Here is a 19,551-nt window from a genome sequence, read left to right as displayed (position 1 = left end):
TACATATAAATTTAAACACGACTCAAAATTTAAACTAAATTTATAACTTAATCCTACATACAAAAACTAAATTTAAACTAACATTATGATGTTTTTTTTTTGCATCGACAGAACATCATACATACAATCGGTCAGTAGAAGAAAATGAATGATTGGAATCTGACAGAAGGCTTGAAAATAAATGACCAACGCAGTGAAGCTCTCCTCCCCAGGTGATAGTAACTAAGGAACAAGACAAAGACCAACAAATTTTCAAGACTGGGATTAAACAAAATAGCAACACCAACCATAAATGTCTCTTGTTTCTAATAGCATTAGAGCAGCAGCTGAGGGTTACTAACTAGATAATCAACATCTTATGAACAAATTTAGTGAAGAAAAAAAAAGGCTTGTTACTTGGGATAGCAAATATTACTGCTGGCAAGTGGCTGATGATGCATGCTTTGGCATTCGTCAATTCCCCCTTAGAATCTGTTGATTTCTTCACATCAACTGTAGGAAGACGGACCCATGGTTGTAAGTTTCGCATGATCAAGCGGGACCTATCAACTTCCCTTTCCTTGTTGAATTTGCTGGAGAAGAGCAGCTGCCAGCTTAAGTGTAGCTTGCAGGCGTTTCTGCGGATCTGCGTCTGCTTCTGCTTCGCCACGAACATCGGAGTTTTGAACCTGTTGATCATTGCCTAAAGCCTCCATCTGAAGCTCCCTTTGTGCCATAAGTTTCCCTGCAGGCATGTTTGACATCTGGTGTTGTTGTACATGCTGCTGCATCTGTTGAACTTGAACAATTTGAGATGTCTGAGGCTCAGAGTTCATCAGATTAGTCTGGAAAGAGCCATTTTGGGACCTTGCCAATGGCACAACCGATTCGTTCCGATGCCTCAATTCTTCAGCCATGGTTGCATTTGGCATACTCCCCGGCTGCCTTTGATGCCCAAGCAGAGATGTTGCTAATTGTGCCAGTTGGTCTGGCGGTAGGGAGGAAAGAGTTGTAGCCAAAGAGGCTGCCGGGTTTATTTCATGTTGAGTAGATAATAAAGCATTTCCAGATGTAACAGAAGAAATTCCAACGGTATAATTACTGGAGCCTGTTTCCTGAATTTCCCTTGGAATGATTAAATGACGTTCCTGAATAACAGGATCCATTGAATTGTTCGAAGCTTGTGATGGGATATTTCGAGTATCGAACATCGAGTTTTGTAGATGGTGAACCGGGTTTGGTCCATTGGCATTTTGCTGCTGTTGAATTGGATACTCATGCCTGTTCTCAATATATGGATCAGACAAACTTCCAACAGACTGCCCTGAGCCATGAAATAACACGGGCGACGCTGAAGTAGCGACATTCCTAGGCAATGATGTATGATTGATTCCTGCTTTACTGAGATAGGATAAAGATGATACTGGGGCAAAAACAGCTGGAGACGTCTGTAAGTTGGTATATAACGTTTCACTATGTAAAGGTAACAAGCTTGTGTCTTTCGTTTCGTTTTGATATGGAGGAGGCCTTGCACTCGTACCAGCACGCTCTAACCTCAGAACAACTCCTGAAATGCTCAATTTACCTGGTACTTTGAGCACTTTTTCTGAAAACTCGGATGGCGGAACAAGAAACATGGTGGTTCTGTCATCCAACTTGGCAACTGCTGCTCGTTGCTTTTCACCAAGATAGTTCATGAATTCATTGTAGAATACGATGTCAGCATCGCTTTCAGGTACAAAGAAAACAACCCAAGCACTGGCTGCTTCATAGTAATGCTTTGAGAGCATGTCTAGACCAGTTTTTGCAGTACAATCTAAGAACTCTGGCCTGCAGAATACGAGTTCAGTTTCACAAGTGATCTATATGAGTCCTAGTATAACATTTTTAGAAGGCGAGAGAAAATTTTCCCTTTCAATCATTTGCACACAATTTATGATGGGCAGTACTGAATTCCATTACACTTAAAAAGAGAGAACATGAACCTAATAGCAGCAAAATCCAATATGTATTGGTGAAGGATTGCTTAAATATGTTACCGTGAAAGAATATATATTATCTAAATCATTTAACGAAACCTTCACTAGGCATAGAGGGCAGAATAACATAAATTTACAGTTTTCTACATGCTTCATCTCCCAACTCAAATAATATTCTTATTTTAAGTGAAAAGAAACACTCTAAAAACTGTCTCTAACAATAATATCATAAACAACAGAAAGAAATTGGAATCTTTCATTTCCATGTCACTCGCAAAAATACCTTCCATGGAAAACAAGATGGGATTATAACAGTTGGGATAAAATCAAGGGAAGAGGCGCATCAAGTTACTGGAAGAGGCTAAATGAGAGCAAATAAAATTAGCATTATAAATTTTTCAGCACTTGAGTAGACATGTTTTAATGGGAAAAAATTAGAAGAAATATCAAATACTTACAATAGCATATCCAGAACCTCTCCCACAGGAAAGCAGCGAGCACGACAAACAGGTGTTCCTCCCTTTGCAATAGTGCCCTCCCATTTCCACTCTTTTATAGATGACCGTTCTGAATCAGGAGAGAACCTTTTCCTTGCAACAGCATTGGGTGGCAGAGACTCAGGAACCTGAAAATTATCATATGGTTCCCTCCAGTGTTCACTCTTTTCTTCATAAGGGACTGACTTTGTTATAGGCCGATCATACGGGACTGACATTGTTATAGGCCGATCATAAGGGACTGACATTGTTATAGGCCGATCAGGAGTCTGTTTATACCCCAGAGGTGGCCCAGACTTCATCGTATGATCAAATGTTTCTGAGGAGGAAAAATCAGTGTATGACTTTCGAATGATACGTTTATCTTGTTCCAAATCAGATAATGGGTACTCAGGGAGCTCTTTATCCTGGGGAAAGGATCCAATCTTCAATTTCTTGGACCCTTGATACAAGTTCGTATCCTCTGGTAAGTCCCATGGATCTTCATAAAATGGAGGTTGAGAAAATCTTTGAGGAAAGTTATTTAAATGAGGACCTCTCTCTTTTGTTGGACTACCATGTTCATATCTATCTTGGGATGGACCTAATTTTGATGAGAATTCTCCAGACCTCTTCATTTCAAACGCACTGTTCTCACTAGTCCATAAATTACTTTTCCTATTAAGACCACGGGAATCAAATTCTCCAGAATCAAAATTTGAGAAAAGGTGAGGAGATCTTGGAGAAAGAGGTGCATTCGATGAGCTCCTTCCACCGTTTGATGAACCAGAATCACTTCTTGCAAAACAAATGTGTACTCGGGGATTTCCAAATAGCTTCCCCTGTAGAGTCTCTTTAGCCCTCCAAGCTGATGACACAACCCGAAAACGAACAAAAGCATATGTCCGACCAGGGAATGTTGTAATCTTCTCAATTTCCCCAAACGGAGAAAAGGCCTTCCTTAATATCGTTTCATCCACTTTTATTAAAGCCGGAAATCCTATCCATAACACTTCACTGGGCTCTGTATTTTTATCGCTTATTTTGGACTTTTCAGGACTAGCATGTCGGTGTTGAGAATAGTCAGGACTAGCATGTCGTCCCTGAGAGAAGGAACCCTTCGTTCCATAAGATTTTTCCTCTCGGTGTTGAGAATAGTCTTCATCGCGGGATGATGCAGATGGCTTATCCTGAGAGCAAAATTATTATTAATGGCACAACAGCCTATGACTGGATAAAATGCTCTGAATTTTAAATTTTCGAAATCTATAAGAGAAAGGAAAGAGCTAAGGATGACAAGAGGATGGATTTTTTGAAGAAGAGTAATAGGAAATAATAATAAGAAGAAGAAGAAGAAGAAGAAGAACTCTATACACCTTAGCCATTACACACTCAGACACTTGATTATTGCTTTGGTTGTCTACTATGCTGTGGATAAGTGAGGTATTTTTTCTTTTTAGACAAATGGAAAGGATAAAATCATAAATACTGGCTGAGAAATGTTATGCCATCTTAACCTGTGATGTCCGGAGCAGACTCTAATAGTTTGTATTAACGATGTCATGACTACAGTCTGAAGCAGATCAAGAGAAAGCGAATTTTCTTTTTATGAAGTTTCCAGGATGACTTGGAGGTAAAGGGTCATTCTCTTTTCCAGATTCTAAGTGAGGCTCATCCTCTAAAAGGGTGCTTTCCAATTGTTCCCTTTTTTTTCCTTGAATCAAATGGAGAGTTTTAGAACTCATGTTTTGCAACAGAGTGGAATATTCCAGCTTATATGGGGAATTTCAGTAATTATGCTGGAATGAGAAAAGGAGAAACACAAAAACAGAGAGGAGAAGAAGTCCCAACTTAAATCAAGCCAAACCAACAGAAATTACAGAGGTTCCCCAATTGGCAAGTACTACAAAAGAATAGTTATACCATCTAGCTACAAGGGAGAAGACAGTTTCCTTTTACAAAATAGTCAGTAAACCATTCATAGATAAACAAAAATCCTCATAAAATTTTCCAAAAGGCAGCCATCACCACACAAAACCTAACCTAACCTTTTTCATCTCATATTCACAAAGGTTTATAAACATAAATCTTGTTTCATAATTTCNTTTTTTTTTTTTTTTTTTTTTTTTTTTTTTTTTTTTTTTTTTTTGAGACACAGAACGCAATATTAAGGCAGCCCCAAAACCTAAAGGCCATGAGAGGAGCCCCTATATTGAAGGGGGACCCACACAGAAGGCCTCCAATCTAATCTAATAAGAAGGGAGGGGTCTGATACAGTTTGAGGCTATCTACTGGACACCATCACGAAGGTTAACAAAAACACCATAAAGGCCATAGGGACATGGAGCCACACAAACTACCTCCGATCTAAGTTATATAGTTATCCAATCTAATAATTTAGTACCATCAATATATGACCCAAGTGGATTTTTGGAACCGAGGTCTCTTGACCAGTGAGCTCTGTGCTCAACCATTGGAATTACATTCAAGGTGTTCGATGATCACATTTTCACTCTCATCAATGAAGTCAAAGCATCTCCGAAAACATATGCGAGAAAATGTACAGATATGTGTAACCAAATATTCATGTGAATCTCACTTCATCAAGAACACCAATACCAGTTGTTACAGAACCAACATTATATGTGATAGATTTCCACAAATCAGGCACAAAAGGACCGTTCCTTTACAAAATGCAAGCCTCCTGCAACCATAGGACTGTTGGTTTGGTGTGTGGTCTGGTATATCTGGTATGACACCTTGACCATTCACCATTCTTTTTAGTTTTTTGATTAATTAGGCAATTAGACTTCTGTGTTTTCGAAGTTGGGATAAAATAAGGACATTCTACATATCCTCCCTTCGCTTCACTCCATATTTCATTGAAGGCCATGCTTTGCTCAGCACTATGAAACCAGCCTCCATGAAGTGATTGCACCTAAATGCTACAAACTACTAGGGCAGTAAAAATGCATTGTTTAGGACTTTGAAGCTATATAAATAGAAAGTTTGTTCTGCCTCCCTTTCAACAATTTTTTTAAAAAAAGAATAAGAGTTTACCATTTTTTTTAAACCAGAGATCTCAGTAAAATATTCGGAAGTTCTGAATTTGAACTTAGAAGTTGCTTCTGATGAAGGGAAGTTACATATCCATTGTATTCTTTCGTTCATTCTCATAAATAAAAATGTGTGAATAATCTAATACAGCAAAGGTATGGTGTCAAACAATACTCCTCTCAACTCATACATATTAGGTACACAACCAGTTCATTTCAACGGTTATATAATATGTAAGTCTGTCCCTGGAATTGCTTTGAGCACAATATACAAACTTAGGCTTCACTGGAAGGTTTAAGCACATATAAATGCATTTCTCTATTGAAATATGAGATCCCACATCGATTGGAGAGCAGAACGAGTGCCAGCAAGGACGCTGAGCCCTGAAGGGGGGTGGATTGTGAGATCCTACATCGGTTGGAGAGGGCAACGAAACATTCTTTATAAGGGTGTGGAAACCTCTCCCTAGCGGACAAATTTTAAAACCTTGAGGAGAAGCTCGAAAAGGAAAACCCAAAGAGGACAATATCTGCTAGCAGTGGGCTTGAGTTGTTACAAATAGTATCAGAGTCAGACACCGGTCGGTGCGCTAGTGAGGACGCTGAGCCCCGAAGGGGGGTGAACACCGAGCGGTGTGCCAGCGAGGATGCTGAGCCCTAAAGGGAGGTGGCACCGAGCGATGTGCTAGCAAGGACGCTAAGCCCTGAAGGGGGTGGACCACTAGGTGGTGTGTCAGCACGGATGCTGGGCCCCGAAGGAGGGTGGATTGTGAGATCCCACATCGATTGGAGAGAATGAGTGTCAGCGAGGACGCTAGGCCCCGAAGGGCGGAGAGGGAAACGAAGCATTCTTTATAAGAGTGTGGAAACCTCTCCCTAGCAAACGCGTTTTAAAACCTTGAGGGGAAGCCCAGAAGAGAAAGCCCAAAGAAGATAATATCTGCTAATGGTGGGTTTGGGCTGCTACCTGATGACGAGAAGAGAATCCTCCATGATGTTTAACAAGATTAGATGAATAATTAAATGGATCTCCATTCCCAAAACAATTTGAATAATGTATCTAGGGCTCTCAACATGTTTCTGAGAATTCTCAGAATTCCCAACATATTTAAAGAGTAGCAACATGAAAAGAGAAATATGGTCAAAATTGAACGGTCTGTCTATTTCTTGTTAGATATTGAGTATTCTTTTAATGTGGAAATATCCATTTACTATTAGATATCGATTACTGCATACAAATAGCACTGCACAAAAAAGTCTATTGAACTATGTCTTATAAGCTTTGAGGCCTTAAGTTACATTGAATGGTCATGTCAAATTTCAGAAATTTGATTTAGTCAACTGTCTAAGACTCTGATTTGATGGCAAGAAGCTGTAAATTATGGACGGTATCCACCATCAGAACAAATAAGCTTCCACAACATTTCAAATTTCCATTGTAATATCACAATTCTTCCCATGCTTAAACGCGTTTACATGTTATTTGCTACACTAAAACCTAAAGATGCATTAGAAGAAAAACAATATGGATAATATATTGACTTACTGGATTAAGAGGAAAAGGACAATGGAAAAGAAAAAAACGCAAAGGTAATCTCTTCACTGCTTATATGATGTTGAATTCAAGTAGTTTTATGACGAGCTCTTGATATGAGGTCATGCTCAGAGCAATTTTATACATATTGCTTGGCTTAGAAGTCAATTTCTTGTGTTTTCAAAATATCCTCTTATATGATGATGGGGATGATGAAGGCTGAAAATGACCCCTTAAAAGGTAAAGGTTATATAAACATAAAGAAGTTCTATACTACTGATAATTTTGTTCAGTAGATTCTCCCAGTATATCCATTTTCATTAGATGAAGTAAGTGTAGTGCAGGAAATTTGGAGATTATGTGATACTTGTAAACTGGTCATGATAGTTTCCTTTTATCTGTGGACTATGACCTCTCTGAGTGATACCAATAAATTCGGTCATTCATAGGTAAGAAACATTGAGGTTTCCATAATATTGGGGTTCAAACCTGATACTTCAAAGTTTAGATTGGGAATTTTGATATCAAGTGCCTGCCTAATGGTTGGTATACCATGAAGAACTTTAGTACTACAAGCTAGGAATATCTGAAGCTCTTTCAGAGAAATCTTTCCTTCAGGAACAAACTCCAATCTTCCATATGGCACACGTTTCTACCATTTGATAGGCATGAACAAGCAAAGAAGCGAAGGAACATACTTCAATAATGCACTATGAGACAACCCACAACAACCTTTGCAATCCTATTAGGTTTTGTCTCAACAGTTGATCAAGGAGATGCTTATGCTGATTTGATGCGAAAGAACATGAAAAGTAGATCTTTTTTCTTGGACATTAATTTATAACAATTAAGAACTATTCACACTGTAAGCAGTTGAAAGGTTGTTTCTGAAACTGCATAACCTTGCTTAAATTACAATATCATTAGATTTCTTGAGATTTTTCCATGTATCGATGCCTTTTAATGTTAGGGAATGGCAGGTAAATTAAAATGCTTTATTAATCTAGATTGAGAAGTCATTGATAGTTATTATTCAACGTGTGAAGAATGTCTAAACTCTTGGGCTGCAATAAGAAGGTTGATTGGACCTCAACAACAAGAAGAATGATGACTAAAAGAATGTGCAAGATCCAGGACACAAAGGATTGTTCAACTACAAATGTATCTCAATTTTTTGTAGCAAATATAAATCATACTGCCCCTTGTTTCTTGAACGTTTGTAGGCTGTCACATTCCATGCTATTGAATGCACAAATGATAGGTTTCTACCTTTTCTAATCATACTTAAAGCAAGCTATTCCTTGGCCTAGCCATCTTTTTTTGTTGCCTGGGGGGGTTAAATTAAGCGTGTTTGTGATGAAAATGTTGTTTTTGTTGAGTGTTCGTCTTTTTTATTGAAGAATGTAACATCACTTGCTTTGTAGTTTATCATCGTCCTTATGGGTTAATTGAGATCCATTGATCTTGTACGTAATCGACTCAGAGAAATTGTCAAGGAAAACTGAGTGCAAGTCATTACATATGACCGGTTGCCTTGTGGAGACCTGATTGAGACTAAGTGAAACATTAGAATTTTGCTATTGTGATTCTGAGAACTCTGGAGAAGTGATCAAAGTCATGTAGTTCAGTGAGTTTCGGGTTGGCTTAGAGCCAGGAAATTCAGTGGAGGTCAGCATTGTATTGAACGGAGTTATGAGAGCATTTGGATTGGTAAGAGAATCAAGTGGTTTGAATGCTGTCATCATATCTCTTACTGAAGTTTTCAAAGCAATAGTTTCATATTCTATCAAAGACGTACAATAAGTAGAAATAGAAAGAATTTGAAGAAAGTAACAGATAGAAGTTCGGGCAAGACTAACCGCCTTGGCAAACTCAATTTTAATGGGATTCCCTCCAATAGCAAAACCTTGAAGCTCTCTCATGGCTTCCATTGCATCTTCATCCCTTCTGAAATTGATGAAAGCATAGCTCCGATTGGGCTGGAAAGCAATTCTATCGAGCTCACCAAACTGTGAAAAGTAGCGACTTAGATCGCGCTCCACTATAGCATGAGACAAATTTCCGACCCAGAGATGTCTCGACGGAGGATTACTGCTATTGCTATGCCCAGACTGCGACTTCTCATCATATCTCGACGTATAATCCTTCCGATACCGATCCCTTCCCATATCAGCCCGACCCGACTGAACAAATAAACAAATAAATCAAATAAGACGAACAATCCCATTTCGGAAAGAAAGTTCAAACTAAAATACAATACACAAACACGTTATCCAACAGCCCTGAGGGCATGAATCAGAACGAAGATTCCTTGAACTCAAACAATACTAGGAGGTCAAAATGAAGCGAAAACAACTCACCATTTCAACGTTGGTATCTAAGCTCCGAGTAGAGAAAAACCAAAACCCCAAAGCTACTCCAAAATACTCACAACCACCAGAGAGAAGTTGCTGAAACTTCAGAGAAGTGGAACCAAAAGAAAAATCAACTGGAAGTGGATCTTCGTTCAATTTAGAGACAACATCGAGGAAAAAAACAGCTTAAAATCCTCTTGGGAGGCTGAGTTTCTTCATCAATGCTCGCTGGAGCAGAATCTCATCTTCGTCGTCGTTAGGGTTCAGAATTCAAACTCTTTTATTAATTAAAATCCGCTTTTTTTTTTCTTTTTTTCAGTCCTTTTAAACAGGAAGAATTATCGTCCAATCGTCATGCCAGCTCAGCCACACGGAAAAGGTTTCAATTTAATTTATTTTTCTAATCAATTAATTAATTTAATAAGATAGATTGCCATTAATTTTATTCATTAACATTTAAAATAAAAAGTCGAATATAATTTATTTCTCAAAATATTTATAATTTTATGTTCATACCTACGACTTTTAGCATCGGTTGTATCATTTGATGGTTAGCAATCATCTAAAACTCGACCCACAACAGAAGAGAGCAAGAATGAGCAAATCGAGGTAACCTCATTCTCCTTCACCTTTTCGAGACACCGAGGAGCTCCTTTGTAGGGTGGCTAGAGAGGCCTCGAAGATTTCTCAAAAACATAGCCTCGGGGAGGAGCAATATCAACCTCAACCTAGCTCGACTCTACTAACTTAATCGTTAAACCATGTTGAGCAAGCATCGTACCAATGTTTAAACCCTTCATCAAAGTAAGCTCAATTCACGATGACAGATCAGACAAAGAATCTACGTTTAAACATAGAAAGATGCACATACAAGAAATTCAAAGTCAATAACGAATATCTTAGTCACATTCTAGCTCTCGTCTTAGCATGTGTTCCACTAGTTTCAAGTGGCCGAACCGAACCCATGGATCATAAAAGAAAGCAAAAGGTGATAACGAACACATTGGCGTAAGAAAAAATAAACAAATATGATAATGATTTTCCTTTTTCTTACACTTCATTTCTAGCACTCCTAGTTGGTAAGATCCAGAGTATTTTCCACAGCTTGCAATGATAAACAAAATCAGCACCAACCTATTGCCAATGGTTGTCTAAACAAGGTAGCATGAGCCCAGAACTATACAGAAATGGAGTGAACCTCTCAAGCTTTGGTCGATCCCGTCTTTAGGAGGGTACGAGGCCCCTCTACAGGCAGAATCAGTACTACTTCGAGTCATCGCTTGCCCCTTTCATAGACGATGTTTTCGGGTCTTGTCTTCTGCATAAAAGTTTCGATTTTTATGTTAGACTCGAGGCCTTGAATGGCTACCATACCATTTTGTTTCCAGTTTCCAACTGCAGCAAAGGGAGTGAAGGCTTACCAACTGACGCTGGATCAACATGTACAAAGAAACTCGCAGCTACTATCAGGTAGCAGAGAATAAGCATCAGTCCTTTGAGGTAATTGGAAGTTCCATCCTGCAGGTTCAATGTTGAAGTTACTTTTAAGTGAACGATTCAAATCATGATTCATATGAACGTGGACGTCCTCACGGACCCGTGTGCAAAACTAGAAGGGGAAGGGGGCTGTTGACAATCGGGAAACTATTCTGAGATCTTAACTATCTCCAAATTCCAAAATGTGAGATCTCATATCGGTTGGAGAGGGGAATGAAGCATTCCTTATAGGAGTGTGTAAACCTCTCCTAACAGATGAGTTTTTAAACCGTGAGGCTGACGGTGATACGTAACGGGTCAAAGCGGACAATATTTGCTAGCGGTGGACTTAGGCTGTTACACAAGCTATACCGCAATCCTAACAATATAAGCGTTGAAAACAAAATATAAGAGAAGGCTAAGTAGAAAACCTGCAACATGAAGGCCACAACAATGACCGTGATGAAAAGCGTGGCGGTCTCGAAAAGTTGAAAATTCAAGTCCATAGGGCATCCCATGATCCAACCAATGACCACACAGAAAGGAATCTGCAGTCAAGTAAAAGTTAATGAGCAGCAATGTGAGATCCCACGTCGGTTGGAGAGAAGAACGAAACATTTTTTATAAGGGTGTGGAAACTTCTCCCTAGCAGACACGTTTTAAAAACCTTGAGGGAAAGCCCAAAGAAGACATTATCTGCTAGCGGTGGGCTTGAGTTGTTACAAATGGTATCAGAGCCAGACACCGGATAGTGTGCTAGTGAGGATGCTGAGCTCCGAAGAGGGTTGAACACCAAGCGGTGTGCCAACGAGGATACTAAGCCCCGAAGGGGGGTGGATTGTGAGATCCCACATCTATTGAAGAGGGGAACGAAACATTTTTTATAAAGGTGTGAAAACCTCTCCCTAGCAGACACGTTTTAAAAACCTTGAGAGGAAGCACGAAAGGAAAAGCCCAAAGAGAACAATATCTGCTGGCGGTAAACTTGGGCTGTTACAAATAGTTTACGGAAGAAAAGGGATGAACAAAGAATGACAGGAAATCAACTGTCATAGGTTTGTTTGAAAGAGTAAAGACCAATTCTATGATGGTTTTTCATGTCTGCTAGTTTTGCCAGTTATGGCAGACTGAGCACTTCAAATATATACGGTTCAACACAGAGGACAAGTTTCAGGTAGAATGGAGGGTTAACAACGTGATCAGTGAGACTTGAACTCATAACCTCATGGCCTATGTGCCGCTCGGGCTAATCGATATCAGTTCTCTTGGAGCAAAACTCGAAAAATCAAAACTGCGTTTCGGGAGAAAAAGGGTAACGTTCTAATTGTTTGATGACAGACAACTTGGATAAATGTACTAAAGAAAAGATTCAACACAAAGAAGGGCTCTTGGTGTAAAGGATGGAGTAAACGACTTAAGAAGAAAATGAATTTTATGCCTTTTAACTGAGAAATACGAAATAATAAACACATAACAAAATATTTCCGACATCTACACGATCCAAAGTAATTCATCCAGGAAACAAGAATCAATAGGTTGTCTGACACTCACCCCGAACATCGATATCTGTGTGGATGATCCTATTGCGACTCCCAAAGAAATGTCCTACACAAGAACATGATTAGAGAAAAGAACCTCACAGATCACTTTGTCAATGCACACAACAGGGCAAGCGCTTACAAGCTTGTCTTTCATGGCAAACATGATGGCACCTGCATGCTCTGCCGCATTCCCAACGATGGGTAGTAGGATAACGCTAATGAACGCCACCGGTATGTTCATGGCAACCGACGCCCCCTGAAATTGTTATAAAATATAATATATAAATCTACGGGTTGTTGCATTAATGTGAGAATTATCTTCACAGAGGAGCAAAAGAAGAAATAAGATTCGTAATGGTATGTATTAACAAGTCAAGAATACCTCTATTGCATTAACCAAGTATTCTGAGAGGACGGAGATCCAAATGGTCAAGATAAACAGCCAAATAATGGATTCCCACATAGAAATCTCGGGGGCGTCTTCATCATCCAAACTCTCTTCAGTATCCTCCTATGGTATGCCAATTATTCATATCAAACCACCAAAAAAATACTTTTTCTATTTAAGTTTCTCAGCATCAATTCTTTTCCACAACAGACATCTAGTAAGTCAACAAGCGAAGACACGAAAACGTCTTGTATAAACAGCAGAAGAAAGACATTGATAACTGTTCAATGACAAGCTGTTAATGGAAGAACTCCAACAGAGTTGGAGCTGAGAGGATAAGGAAGGTTGTAGGAAAAAGAATCCCAAAATTAGTCGATTAATAGAAAAGATTCCTAAATCCGAAGTGTGAGATCCCACGTTGGTTGGAGAGAAGAATGAAGCATTCTTTATAAGAGTGTGGAAGTCTCTCCCTAACAGACGCGTTTTAAGAAACCTTGAGGGGAAGCCCGAAAGGGAAAGCCCAAAAAGGATAATGTCTACAAGCGGTGGGCTTGGGCTGTTATAAATGGGATCAAAGCCAGACACCAGACGATGTGTCAGCGAGGAGGCTGAGCCCCGAAGGGGGGTGGATACAAGGCAGTGTGCCAGCAAGGACGCTGGACCCCAAAGGGGGATGGATTGAAGGTCCCACATCGATGGGAGAAGGAAAAGAGTGCAAGCGAGGACACTGGGCCTCAAAGAGGGTGGATTGTGAGATCCCACATCAGTTGCGAAGGAGAACGAAGCATTCTTTATAAAGGTGTGGAAACCTCTCCCTAGCAGACGTATTTTAAAAACCTTGAGGGGAAGCCCAAAAGGGAAAAAGCCCAAAGAGGACAAAATCCGCTAACGGTGGGCTTAGGCCATTACAATAAGATACCTGAAAACTACAATATCTAGCAAAATTCACAACTTATTTGAAGACTTTCAACTCAGACTATGTCACCAAGTGTTCAAGTGTTGAAACAACCATGGTATGGCATTTGCATAAAAAGACTATAAAATAGAATGTAAGATAGACAGTTCGTGCTGTTGAGATCGAGTACGAAAGCATAGCAACCAACCTCAGTAACGGGGAGATATAAGTTCTTATCGCTTTTCAACTGAAAAACAAGATAGGCAGCATATGCCACCAACATAATGCCGCTACTAAATCTTGAAAGAGCCAACTCTGACTTCCCAGAGTGCAACTCTGTATGTGTGGAACGAAGAACAGCAGGAAATAGAAGTCCCATTACCGCCATTAACAGCAATCCAGAGTTTACAGTAGCAGATGCCTAAAAACAAGAAAACATCATACCCATTACATGCTTTAGAAATCAAACAGAGAATAGTAAGCAATCAGTATCCAAGAAGACTCCTATTTTTGTAAAAACAAACCTTACTGAAGACCTGCTCCCTCTTAGAAACCACAATTCCACCAGCAAAGAAGGCACATCCAAGTACTAATAACATGTTAGACAAAATTGAACCTAATAATGACTGTTGAACGACGCGTATCATTCCTCTTCGTAATGCGTATATTGATATTATCAATTCTGTGGCATTTCCAAAAGTAGCATTCAGAAGACCTCCAACTGCAAAGTTAAACATGAAGCTATTTGTGTTAAATTTGAAAAGTATAAACAAAACACTCCATACATGATGTAAAACCCAACTTCAAATCTTATTACCTGTGGCTCCAGTATAGCATGCCAGTTGCCTGCATCAAAAGCGAAATCGTTCTATAAGACATCTATAATGAATACTCAATAACCCAAAAATGAACAGACCTTTCTGAATTTACTTGGTAAGGAATTCTGGGGGATTACTGGTTACTTAGTTGATCGTTATGAAACTTTGACAAATCAAACCAGTTGTTGGACCTATGGCTACTAGTCAAATCTATTAGACAGTTGGCTGCAGGGATGCACCCTGGAGCAGAATGAGTGTTTTTAAAGCACTAAGGCTCCTTGAGGCAGAATGAGTTGCAAAGCAAACCTAAAACTTATACATAGGGGTCATGTTTTCATGCATCAAATCCAGTGTTAAACGGAAAACGGGTCACTTAAGAAGTGCGAATATAACAGCCCAAGCCCACCGGTAGCCGATATTGTCCTCTTTGGACTTCCCCTCAAGGTTTTAAAACGTGTCTGTTAGGGAGAAGTTTCCACACACTCTTATAAGGAATGCTTCGTTCCCCTCTCCAACTAATGTGGGATCTCACAATCCACCCTTCTTGGGAGCCCAGCGTCCACGCTGGCACACCGTCCAGTGGCTGGCTCTGATACCATTTGCAACAACCCAAGCCCACTGCTAGCAGATATTGTCCTCTTTGGGCTTTCCCTCAAGGTTTTAAAACGCGTCTTTTAGGAAGAGATTCCCACACCCTTATAAGAAATGCTTCATTCCCCTCTCCAACCAATGTGGGATCTCACAATCCACCCTCCTTGGGGGCACAGAATCCTCATTGGCACACCGTTCGGTGACTGGCTCTGACACCATTTGTAACAGCACAAGCCCACCGATAACAGATATTATCCTCTTTGGGCTTCCCCTCAAGGTTTTAAAACACGTTTGTTAGGGAGAGGTTTCCACACCCTTGTAAGAAATGTTATGTTCCCCTCTCCAACCAATGTAGGACCTCACACCTAAAAACTAAAAGAATCCCCAAATAGTATCACACTCACTTTAGGATATGAAATCAAACCCGAGTGTCCAAAAAACTATTGATTCATCCAAAGCATATCATTGAAGTTCGATAGCAAAAACTTCTACAAATGCACAACTACAACAAGAAATCTAAGATTGAAGAAACATTACTCAGTTGCATAGCCCAAACGTTCAGCAAGAGGTATGATCCCCAACAAGCTTAAAAGGAAGACCCAACCCTGAAATGCACATACATAAGCCATGGATACAAAATGGAATAAGATCATTTGAATTGACACAAACATGTGGAAAGATAACTCACATGGTGACCAGTCAAACTGCTGACTAATATGGCTAATGGCCCAAAAGGCATGAGAAAGTTGATCTTAGCAGAGAAGACGACAACCTTAAGGCTGTGAAATACCCTGTTCTTCATGTTGCCATAACAAAGTTTCTGTGAACCACCACCCAATGACGAACTATGCTCAATAGAAAAATTCTTTCGATTTAATGATACAGGACTAACAAGGCTCTCATCTTCAAATTCAAGTATGGTTCTCTCGCCGAACGATCCCATCTGCCGCACCAAACAACATGCTTAGTAAAAAAACGACATCTAAGGGTATAAACAAGAAGCCAAAGGATGATTACTAATGAACAGGAAAAAAACATAGTAACAGAAACAAAGACCTCGGCTCGGGAATGCCTATCAATGTTTTGTTTGTTGTCGTTACTCCTAAGTCCATCCATGACTAACGTTGGGGTACAACGGCAGCCAAATTTCCATCACCAGACACGACAATTACAGCGCAACAAAGTTGTTCCCACAGTAAGTTGTTTTGTTCAAATCACTGTCCATTCCTATCTGCTCAAACAACCCATCAATTCAAATTCAGAAGAAATCGCAAAATCATCGTGACCCACATACATTTTCTCAATATAAACATCAATGGCATTGAAATCTTTAAGACATTTCAAGAAAAAAAATAACAACAATCCCAGAAAAGGAAAGAAATAAACCCTAAAAGGAAAACAGAACAGACCTATGGAGAGATGGGTTGGAACAATGATTCCCCATTCTTGAAATGGGTTGTAGGTTGAATAAAATGCTTACACAAAGAAGGCAAAATCTCCTGCAAAACGTTGGAAGAAGACAACAAAGAGAGTGGGTCAATAGGTAAGATATTCAAGTTTCATAAACGAAAGAGGGGCGGTGGAGAAAAGCTGAATTCGTTGGTTATTAATTGATGATTGATGATTAAAAGAAGAATAATGAAGATTGGAAGGCACGCACGTTCCACCCTCCTTATCCTCCTCCCACCATTGTCGCTATTTTTATTCCTACTTTGTGGGAAGAGAAAATGGGTTTCTATTATTTGACAGAGAAACCCCATTAAAGCAAAAATGACAAAGAAAAACAGATCTTCTTGGGAATTTTGAAATGGAAATAAATTTAGAGACGAAGAAATATCCGCAGCGGCGTTGTTATGTCACTCTCTTTGCTTCCTCCGTTTCAATCGGAGAAGACTTTCGTTGAGCAGCTGCCCCACCCCGCACCGTAACAACTCACTTCCCCGTTTTACATTATCAATTCTCTCTCACATATCATACCCACAATCTCGAGAAATTATCAGATTTAAAAATAAATAAAAAATTTAAATTTAAAAAAAATTCAAGCTTTCCCCTTTGGAACCCATATCTTCTCCTTACCCTCAATTTAAAATTTAGATTAGATTATAAAATACCCATAAATTTTTAAATAAATTTCAATTATAATCTTTAAACAAATTTATTTTTTAAATCTTTACTTTGAATTCTATAACTTAAATTATAAAAGAGATCTTTGTTGCGTAAAAATGGATTTTATATATATATATATATATATATTTGTTTATTTATTTATTTATTTAGGTATCGATCGTCTATCTATTAATTTAGAGTAAAAATTAAAAATTAAAAACTTAATATAAAATAAAGAAAACATCTATTATTTTTAAGGTAATGTTTTTTTTAAGGTAGTTGAAATTATTGTAATTGAAATGGTAGTGAATTAAATGCCATTTAAATTTGATAAGGAAGGTTTTGACATTATAGTTTTGTGAAAATTATTTTTCAATAATTTCAAATTTTTATAAATTCAACGCCTATGGAGCATAAAATTGAAAGTTGAGGATCCTAGGACCCGAAAGCGGTGGATTGTGACCACATCGATTGGGGAGGAGGATGAATTATCCTAAAACCTCTCCCTAGTAGACATGTTTTAAAAACCTTGAGAGGAATTCCAAAGTGCCAGAAAACATTGGCCCCGAAAGGGGTGGATTTTGATCACATCGATTAAGGAGGAAAACGAAGCATCCGTGGACACGAGGCGGTGTATCAGTAAAGACGTTGGGTCCTAAAAATGGGTGGATTGTGACCACATCGATTGGGGAGGAGAACGAAGCATCCTAAAATCTCGACTTAACCGACATGTTTTAAAAACTTTGAGATGAAGCCCAAAAGGAGAGGAAACGTCCACCTTGAGAAGAAGCCCAAACCCAGAAAGCATGAATAGGACAAATATTTAATGAGCCGTTGCATTAACTCAATTCTTTCCAAAAATTTTGTTTTTTTTTTTAATATTTAACTCATGTTTTATTTATAAAAAAAAAACATTATTTTTACATACATGACGTTCGGTTTATTTTATATTACTTTTTTACCCCTATAAAATAAATATTTTTAAACTACGTCGTACCAATATAGCTTTACACACATCTACATGCAAATTAATATTTACTTCGAGTACATGAAATAATCTACGTCAAAAAATTAATTATTCAAATAAATTTTTACACTTTAAATTACGGCGAAAAAAGAAACGTATATTATGTCGAACAAATTAAATACGTATTTTCATTACATTTTTATTGGTTCATACAAGTTTGAATTCATGAATCACTCTACCATATGGAATAGGAAGGGTAGGGGCAATGGTAGCAATAGCAATAAGGAGTTTGATGAGGCACCCCCCACGAGCACGTCCAAGTTATCTGAGGTTCATTTTCGTCCTTGTCTTTGTCCTTGTTCTTGTTTTCGTCTTCGTTTTTGGCTTCGACCACACTCACCGACTCCAGCTGAGCACAACCGAATCTCTTTCTCAGCATCTCAGTGAGTTCGATTGGGTCAAGATCACCAACTACCTCTATTTTATCCTTGTCATCACCCACCAAGCTAATCGTCTCGATATCCCCTACAATTTGCATCATTCTTCAATCAGATTCCCTTAAAACTCATTGAAATCCAAATAGATTATATTATATATACGCATAACTTACCCGAAACAGATGCTGCAATCTTCAAGGCTTGGCTACGGTACTTAGCCCCCCTCTTCATCGGCACTCGAATTACTATCTTTTGCTGCAAAAACAAACGTCAAAACTCGAGATAAAAACAGTCAACTTATCAATAACAGTAGTGTCTTCAACGGGACACGTACCTTCATTTTGGTTGAGATTGTAGAGAGAGAGAATATAGTGTCCGTAAAACGCTTTAGAGAGAGAGACGGATTTGGTTATGAGCTTGAGGGATGAGAAAATGAGGTTAAAGGTATTGAATATTTATAAGCAAATTTTTATGTATAGAAATGTTTAGTATATAGTATGATGAAGAATGATTCAATGCAAAGTCAATATATGTAAAGCCGTGTAAGACTTTGGAATAAAATAAAGGTGTAGGTTTAGCTAACTGATTCATTTAATTCAACTAGGCCTCACCTTGGTCTAAATCATATTATAACTTTTACAATAAAGTTTTTATGAATTACACCAAAACTATATCTAAATTACCATAATAATTTTATTAAATTGTAAAACTAATCTAAAATTAGAGGTTCAAATTTTTACGCATGTTACTATATTACAAAAAACATTATATTATGTTTGGTGGGTATGCTTCTGATTGGTTCTCGAGTTAAATCTGGTTTTTTGTCGGTTTAGTTTTTCAATCAAAATAGAAAATAAAATATTATTCTTAACGGATTCAAAGCAGCAATTTTTTAATTTTTTTTTAGTTGAATAGTGTTCTCGTAATAGTTACTAAGATAGAATTGTATCTAAT

At 38.5% G+C, this 19,551-nt stretch overlaps 2 protein-coding genes across 3 annotated transcripts; both read right to left on the bottom strand.

Moving 5' to 3' along the window:
• Positions 1-237: 237 nt before the first annotated feature.
• On the bottom strand, positions 238-9,656 carry LOC111777314 (flowering time control protein FPA-like). The gene is made up of 4 exons (XM_023656848.1): positions 9,385-9,656; positions 8,884-9,207; positions 2,417-3,624; positions 238-1,809 (listed from the first exon to the last, which is right to left on the bottom strand). The coding sequence occupies exons 1-4, from the start codon at positions 9,385-9,387 to the stop codon at positions 546-548; spliced, it is 2,799 nt and encodes a 932-aa protein (XP_023512616.1). The 5' UTR covers positions 9,388-9,656; the 3' UTR covers positions 238-545.
• Positions 9,657-10,259: 603 nt separating this feature from the next.
• LOC111776893 (vacuolar cation/proton exchanger 3-like) lies at positions 10,260-17,024 on the bottom strand. 2 transcript variants are annotated; one of them, XM_023656293.1, is made up of 14 exons: positions 16,748-17,024; positions 16,497-16,586; positions 16,144-16,318; positions 15,776-16,030; positions 15,625-15,692; positions 14,496-14,524; positions 14,203-14,399; positions 13,887-14,099; positions 12,778-12,906; positions 12,535-12,651; positions 12,406-12,459; positions 11,286-11,402; positions 10,800-10,896; positions 10,260-10,696 (listed from the first exon to the last, which is right to left on the bottom strand). In XM_023656293.1, the coding sequence occupies exons 3-14, from the start codon at positions 16,201-16,203 to the stop codon at positions 10,668-10,670; spliced, it is 1,365 nt and encodes a 454-aa protein (XP_023512061.1). In that variant the 5' UTR covers positions 16,204-16,318; positions 16,497-16,586; positions 16,748-17,024; the 3' UTR covers positions 10,260-10,667. The 2 variants fall into 2 exon arrangements, with proteins under 2 accessions (XP_023512061.1, XP_023512059.1); XM_023656291.1 differs by having other exon boundaries at positions 16,497-17,024.
• Between the last annotated feature and the right edge of the window lie 2,527 nt (positions 17,025-19,551).

The sequence above is a fragment of the Cucurbita pepo genome, chromosome LG16 (assembly GCF_002806865.2).
Source record: "Cucurbita pepo subsp. pepo cultivar mu-cu-16 chromosome LG16, ASM280686v2, whole genome shotgun sequence".
Taxonomy (NCBI): domain Eukaryota; kingdom Viridiplantae; phylum Streptophyta; class Magnoliopsida; order Cucurbitales; family Cucurbitaceae; genus Cucurbita; species Cucurbita pepo.
This window is presented reverse-complemented; position numbering and strand designations above follow the sequence as displayed.